Source organism: Nerophis ophidion, unplaced genomic scaffold (genome assembly GCF_033978795.1).
Source record: "Nerophis ophidion isolate RoL-2023_Sa unplaced genomic scaffold, RoL_Noph_v1.0 HiC_scaffold_232, whole genome shotgun sequence".
Lineage (NCBI taxonomy): Eukaryota > Metazoa > Chordata > Actinopteri > Syngnathiformes > Syngnathidae > Nerophis > Nerophis ophidion.
This window is the reverse complement of record NW_026907154.1, coordinates 84498-92491: the sequence shown is the minus strand read 5'-3', so window position 1 is coordinate 92491 and position 7994 is coordinate 84498. Positions and strand designations below refer to the sequence as shown.

The window sequence follows — 7994 nt, the reverse complement described above, 5'->3', positions numbered from 1 at the left end:
GTATCACACCGTGAGGACCCTACAGTAGGAAGTAGGATGTAAGCATAAAACACTGAATATTAAGAACACATCCAACTCATACCTTCTTTACCTCCATGGTGACCTCCTTGAGTGTTTTGTTGGAGTTTTTTAAATATGACCCACAACGCTTTGTAGTGGAAAGGCTATGTCAGTTGCTACTATTAAAACTCATGAATCCAAATAGGTTCAGAAGGTCTTCACATATTTATGCAATTTGTTATTCTTCTAGCCAGACCTGTGTGTTTATCTTGGTACCTGACAGGTGTGGCTTACATCTCTACATGTACTTAGACTTAGACTTTCACTAAGTCTAAGTCTAAGTACCTGACAGGTGTGGCTTACATCTCTACATGTACTTAGACTTAAACTTTCACTAAGTCTAAGTACCTGACAGGTGTGGCTTACAACTGTACATGTACTTAGACTTAGACTTTGACTAAGTCTAAGTACCTGACAGGTGTGGCTTACATCTCTACATGTACTTAGACTTAAACTTTCACTAAGTCTAAGTACCTGACAGGTGTGGCTTACATCTCTACATGTACTTAGACTTAGACTTTGACTAAGTCTAAGTACCTGACAGGTGTGGCTTACAACTGTACATGTACTTAGACTTAGACTTTGACTAAGTCTAAGTACCTGACAGGTGTGGCTTACATCTCTACATGTACTTAGACTTTGACTTTGACTAAGTCTAAGTACCTGACAGGTGTGGCTTACATCTGTACATGTACTTAGACTTAGACTTTGACTAAGTCTAAGTACCTGACAGGTGTGGCTTACAACTGTACATGTACTTAGACTTAGACTTTGACTAAGTCTAAGTACCTGACAGGTGTGGCTTACATCTGTACAGGTACTTAGACTTAGACTTTGACTAAGTCTAAGTACCTGACAGGTGTGGCTTACATCTGTACATGTACTTAGACTTTGACTTTGACTAAGTCTAAGTACCTGACAGGTGTGGCTTACATCTGTACATGTACTTGGACTTCGACTTTGACTAAGTCTAAGTACCTGACAGGTGTGGCTTACATCTGTACATGTGCTTGGACTTAGACTTTGACTAAGTCTAAGTACCTGACAGGTGTGGCTTACATCTGTACATGTACTTGGACTTAGACTTTGACTAAGTCTAAGTACCTGACAGGTGTGGCTTACATCTGTACAGGTACTTAGACTTAGACTTTGACTAAGTCTAAGTACCTGACAGGTGTGGCTTACATCTCTACATGTACTTAGACTTAGACTTTGACTAAGTCTAAGTACCTGACAGGTGTGGCTTACCTCTGCTGACAACCCCTGATGAAGGCAACAGTTGCAGCCCTAACCGTCAGGTAGAGAACCAAACAGACGTTTGGCTGTAAGAATAACAAAGAGTATACAAAGTCATACTTTTCGATGTGTTTTGCCCTCATGCATACTTTTGACTACTTTTGAAAATGCTGGCCTGGGTGAAGAGTTTGAAAACCCATTTTCTTACCTGTTGGCACCTGTTATTGTCCCGAAACTTTGAATACACCATGAATTCACTGCAAAGATATTTTGATCAATCAATTTTGCTTCAAAAACGAGTCAGTCTCCCTCTCTAACTTTATTGCAAATAATATTACAGGTGTAATGATGTCACTGCGACTCTGCAGCAGCCATTTAGCAACACAGCCAGCCAGCGTGGTCTCGGATGTTCTCTTTCCCGTAGTGATCACAGCGTATGGCGTTTGTCACTTTTAGGCTTGGGTCTTTGTTGGAGGGTGTTCTCAGAGGTCTCAAGGCACCAAGACCTTGGTGGAGCTCCAATCGTCAGCCTGCTGTGGCGCCAAGACTCGAACATTACATGTGGGACATGACTGTTTCTTCCACAGCCGCTCCTCTATGCACTGAAAGAAACAACAGCAACACATATTTACCCAAACTCTCCTTCATGCACACTAATTAAAGGGGAAGTGTGTTCAAATAATCAACTTCTGTTTTAACCTTCAGCCTGAAGTTGATGATGGATTGAGTATCGTCTTACCTCTCGGTGGAAGGTGTGTGTGCACGGCAACTCCGTGAGGCCACCGGATCCTCCACTCAGGTCATTGTGGCAAATCTGACACATGCTGTCTGTGTCGCTCTGAAACACACACACGCACACACACTCTGTGTTATATATTTCATGTTGCACGCATTAAACCACATCAAGAACCCATTCACACAAGCAAAGTGGACCACAAGGGATTTGAGGGTCTAACGCCGAGCTCAAGAGCACTTTAACGTTACTTAATAGGTCCACAAAAAGGCAAAACCATGCCTAATTGACTTGTTTATTGTTTGTGGTCTGCGGTAATATTTTGAAACAAGACAAGAAAGTAACTGATGAGATAAGTTGCCATTGTCACTACTCACCAAAGACCTGGTGTTGCGTCTCCTAAACTGACTCTTTCTGTCAGGCATAAAGCCCTCTGGAATTGTAGGAATGAGAGAGGGCCTTCGCTCAGCAACAGGCGCTGTGGAAACAAGGTCCTCTTGCGATGGCAGGAGGCGGCGAGAGGAGGATCGCCGCAACAGAGTCTTGGCGGTCACAGGTGCCTCCTGGCTGCAGGACTGGAGAGCGGCCAGCTGCATGGTCGAGAGAGTGGTCTGCACACACCAATTGTGTTGGAATTCAAATGGATTCATTAGAACCAGCTGAAACCAACCGAAATGTGTATTTGTATCGCATCTTCCCGATCTGAACAGACTCTTATTGATTTGGTTCAAATGTATTCACAAGTGGTGCATCTTGCCTGAAAATGAAACTCTGCAAATGGTAAATGGTAAATGGTAAATGGTAAATGGTAAATGGTAAATGGCTTATGCTTGTAGAGCAATTTTCTACCTTCAAGGTACTCAAAGCGCTTTGACCCAATTCACCCATTCACACACACATTCACACACTGATGGCGGGAGCTGCCATGCAAGGCCCTAACCAGCACCCATCAGGAGCAAGGGTGCAGTGTCTTGCTCAAGGACACAATGGACGTGACGAGGTTGGTAGAAGGCAGAGATTGAACCAGGAACCCTCAGGTTGCTGGCACAGCCACTTTACCAACCGCGCCACGCCGCCCCCAGTATACCACTCAAACATTATTAATACATACATTAATTTTGTTGTCCGCCACAAATACATTTCAGGCTACACGATGCTGCCCTTGGTCATAAGTAAAATAAAAAAAATTGATTAAATATTTAAAATACGAAATAACGGGACGCTGTGAATATAGCTTTTCAATAGAACTGCAATGTGCGTAAGTCTGTGTTTTGCCACACCTCATACACACCTGGGCCACATCTATAACCCTCGATTTCCTCGACTGCTGACAGCGTGACGGAGCCAATACATATCCATCCATTCTAGTTATTGTGTCAGTTTTCATGACCAGTGGAGGTTCTTGTGGAACAGAGAGAGACCCGCAAGTAGGAGTAAGAGAACGGCGGAGTGGCAAGCAGCGCAGGTAGTAGACAGCATCTTCATACAGAGGGAGCATGAGTGGAGGCGGGAGCCAGGAAGAGACAAATAGGTAGGTGGAGTCCCAGTGACCTCTGTCTTGGGAGAAGGTATTCTCCTTGAACAAGGTGACCTTAGGCTTGTGGTCCACGTTTGAGACACTGTGGCTGAACTCTGTCTCACTGAGCATGGAGTAGGTGATAGGTGGTCATCACTAGAAGTCTACAAGAGACTATGCTCAACGTCATGCATGAAGCGGCTGGTTCCGAACACTTTGGTGTGGCCAAAACCCCTTTGCCCCCTTTGCCAGAGCTTTCCCTGGGGGTGTTGCAGAAATGACGTGAAGGACACACTGTGCGCCGTGTGGAAGGTCTCACCTGTGTGTTCCTGCAGGTCCCAGCAGGCCCTGGTGTGGGCGCCCATGTAAAAGTGGCCGTGGACATTATAGGTCTCTACCAGACCGTCAGAAGGGGTAATTGTTACGTCTTCTCAGCCATCTAACTCTCACAGCATACGAAGGGCTGATGTAACAAACAAGGCAGCCCTTAGCAAAGACGGTAAAGAAAAGTGGGAAAGGTTGGGTACCGACTGCAGTAATTAGGACAAGGGCGACAACTGGTCTTTCACCAAGACCGGCTATCTGAGAGATTATTGGATCACAATGTGGGAGGGCTAACGTGCCGTATCGATGCATCATTGCCTCGGTTCCACTCGACCTCAGTGACTGGCTTAACACAACATCAAGCTTTCTGTGCCGTTTACTTCAGTTGAACAGTTTGTTTACCTTTACCTTAGAAACTTTGATTATGCCTTAAAGACAATTTATCTGTTGGAACTATTGGAACAACAATGTTCTGTGCTTTAAAAAACACTTTAAAGGAAATACAAAGAAAGGCGCAACAACCATTGTCCAAAGCTCCATCCACCCATCCTTAACTTCTGCTGGAGCTTAGGCCACTGGTCTACAGCTCTTCCTCTGGCTAGGGAGAAGGTCTGGAACCCTCCTCTTAAGGGGTGGGTACCAATGCCAGCTTTGAGAGGATGACGTACAACTGCGTTGGCGCTTATAATAACAGATCACTCATATTTGGCTCATTTCAGGTCACGACATGTAAAAGTAGTATTGTTGGAGCTTTCTGCTGTCATGCCTGCTAATCACTTTTATGTTGGATCATGTTTATGTTTCGTTTTTGGACTCTCCTTTCCCGTTTTGCACTTCCTGGTTTTGTTTGTCTCCATAGTTACGCATTAGTTTCCACCTGGTCTCCAAGTCATGCCCCTGCCCTCAGTCCCGCACCTGTTTCTCATCATCATAGTCACTATTTAAATCATTTGTTTTCGGTTCTTCGGCCTGGGAACTTTGCTTGCATACTACTTGCTACTGCTTGCCTACTTGCTACATACCTCAAGACCACGCACCTACCTTTCCTTGCCACATTTTGATTGTTTTGACCACGCCTCATAAGATTCCATTTCGTTTGCATATAGCCATGCCATCGTGCTGTTTTAGTTTATAGTTCATGTTATTCATGCAATCGAGCAAGTGTTTTTGTTTCCTGTTTGTGTTTCATAGCCTTGTATTGTACCTCCTTGTGAGCGCCCTTTGTTTTACCTTTTTTTTTTATTTAGTATGTAAATAAATGTAATCATGTACTGTACTCACATCCACGCGTGACTCGTTCCAAATCCTCTCTGCATTGAAGAAGCAACCCAAATCTATGTCCCGGCTTGACATCTGGATGTTTTAAGAGAGGGTATAATTGGTGCAACAGATGACCCTGGATCTGTTGACTTAATTGTTTAATAAACATTGACAATTTCAAATGCATAAAAAAGCTACACATATGTGTTGTGGTCTTACACAAGGATTGTGGAAGTTAAACATCATGTCTCTTTCCAATTTTTGCTTAGTTCCAGTAGGACTGATCTTAAATATGGTCAGAGTACAGAAGTGACCTAGAATCTACGGATATTGCCCAAGAGATTTGGAGCGGAATATTCAAAAGGCTTACCAACCCTCACCATTTTTCCAGGAGACTCCCGAATTTCAGTGCCCTTCCCGAAAATCTCCCGGGGCAACCATTCTAGCAATTTCTCGCAGTTTCTACTCAGACTACAATATTGGGGGCGTGCCTTAAAGGTACTGCCTTTAACGTCCATCTACAAGCTGTCGTCACGTCCACTTTTTCTCCATACGAATAGCGTGTCAGCTCAGTCACATAATTTATGCGGCTTGTACAGACACACAAAAGTGAATGCAAGGCATACTTGGTCAACAGCCATACAGGTCACACTGAGGGTGGCCCTATAAACAACGCCAACACTCCTACAAATTTGCGCCACACTGTGAAGCCACACCAAACAAGAATGACAAACACATTTCGGGAGAACATCCGCACCATAACACAACATAAACACAACACAACAAATACCCAGAAGCCCTTGCAGCATTAATTATTCCGGGTCGCTACAATATACACCCCCGTTACCACCCAACCCTGCCCCCCCAACCCCACCCCCTGAATTCGGAGGTCTTATGGTCGACAAGATTGAAAGTCTTAACAGGCCGCATGAGGCCCGCTGGCCCTGTTTTGCCCAGATCTGCTTGAATGGACACAATGAAATAGTTGGAAGGCACACACACACACATAGTCTCACACAATCCAGTCCAGTACACGAGGGTGTGCAGTGTTTGTGAGCGCAGTCTGCAACATTACTGCCACAAAAAAAGGTAAGGTCATGAAAGGTTTTGGGAACAGACAAGGTGAGTGACTTTAATCTGAGATCTTAGGAGACGGACATGAAAGTAGTCTTGCAGTAAGCCCCTCCCACCTCTCATGTTCTCAGCGTTGTTGGCCATTCAATTTAATTTGTATGTTTTGCTTTGCATGCTTTTTTGCTCACCTTGCGTCTTCCCCCACAGGGTGTCCCTCCTCTACAGGGACATGTCCACCACAGCCAAAGATGCAAATGAGACACTGATGGATGCTGAGCGTGTGTTGAGAGAAGTGAGACATTACCGAACACGGCAGTGATGAGCGTCGCCTCCAATGAAGACAGTCAGCTCTTCTCTCTTCCGCCTGCTCCTTCACTTCCTCTTCCGGTTGTTTCTCCCGCTCTCGACTGTAGCGCTGCATCCAGGCATTGAAGATCTTTGCATCCTCTTCCTCTTTCTCCTCTTCTTCCTCTGCCACCAAAGGATCTTCTGACAAGACCTCAGCTTCTTGATCTGAATCCATGAAGTCAGGGCAAGTTGCAGAGATGATTACATCCCTGCCATCCACGCTGCAGCCGGAAGGTTCCAAGATGCTGCTGGCGCTCACACGCAAAGCCTGATAATCCTTTTAGGCAAAGCTAGATTAAAGCCTGGCTAGTGTGTCAGAACAACCCCAAGGTGAGAAAGAAGAGTCAGGTGACAATTGAGCTGCTGTTACGTCTGCAATCAACACAAATATCAACACCACACTTTGGCTTTTGCTCCCATTTTTCATGAGTGGAACTCAAAGATGTCCAACTTTACTACCCACACAAAAGAAGTTTTCCTCTCAGGTATTGTTCACAAATCTCTTGAGGTCAATGGAAAAGTCTGCGGGCCAAAGAGTGTTTTTTTATTGGGGCTCCGGGACTCTGGAAGGTTCTAGCAGTAACAGTTAGAGATGCTACCTCAGTAGAAGCATTTAAGTCCCATCTTAAAACTCATTTGTATACTCTAGCCTTTAAATAGACCTCCTTTTAGACCAGTTGATCTGCCGTTTCTTTTCTGCTCTACAGATCAGGTGACCACAGATGATGCGCTGGCTGTCCGAAGTCCGGACCCATGGTGGACCACTCATCTGTGCACCAGTTGGGGACGTCTCTGTGATGCTGACACGTCTCCACTCAAGGTGATCTCCTGCTGGTCTCACTATGGACTGGACTCTCACACTATTATGTTAGATCCACTATGGACTGGACTCTCACTATTATGTTAGATCCACTATGGACTGGACTCTCACACTATTATGTTAGATCCACTATGGACTGGACTCTCACACTATTATGTTAGATCCACTATGGACTGGACTCTCACTATTATGTTAGATCCACTATGGACTGGACTCTCACTATTATGTTAGATCCACTATGGACTGGACTCTCTCACTATTATGTTAGATCCACTATGGACTGGACTCTCACTATTATGTTAGATCCACTATGGACTGGACTCTCTCACTATTATGTTAGATCCACTATGGACTGGACTCTCACTATTATGTTAGATCCACTATGGACTGGACTCTCACACTATTATGTTAGATCCACTATGGACTGGACTCTCACTATTATGTTAGATCCACTATGGACTGGACTCTCACGATTATGTTAGATCCACTATGGACTGGACTCGCACACTATTAACTAGATCCACTATGGACTGGACTCTCACACTATTATGTTAGATCCACTATGGACTGGACTCTCACTATTATGTTAGATCCACTATGGACTGGACTCTCACGATTATGTT

The 7994-nt window shown here is 44.7% G+C and overlaps 2 protein-coding genes across 2 annotated transcripts in view; one reads left to right on the top strand and one right to left on the bottom strand.

The window, feature by feature from the left end:
- Positions 1-1602: 1602 nt before the first annotated feature.
- LOC133547889 (uncharacterized) lies at positions 1603-6828 on the bottom strand. The gene is made up of 4 exons (XM_061893373.1): positions 6508-6828; positions 2407-2640; positions 2036-2134; positions 1603-1898 (listed from the first exon to the last, which is right to left on the bottom strand). The coding sequence occupies exons 1-4, from the start codon at positions 6724-6726 to the stop codon at positions 1788-1790; spliced, it is 663 nt and encodes a 220-aa protein (XP_061749357.1). The 5' UTR covers positions 6727-6828; the 3' UTR covers positions 1603-1787.
- LOC133547884 (zinc finger protein ZFMSA12A-like) overlaps positions 6439-7994 on the top strand; it is a 31935-nt gene continuing 30379 nt past the window's right edge. The window contains exon 1 of the mRNA XM_061893368.1: positions 6439-7371. The gene's annotated coding sequence lies outside the window, so the exon portion shown is untranslated. The remainder of the gene's footprint in view (positions 7372-7994) is intronic.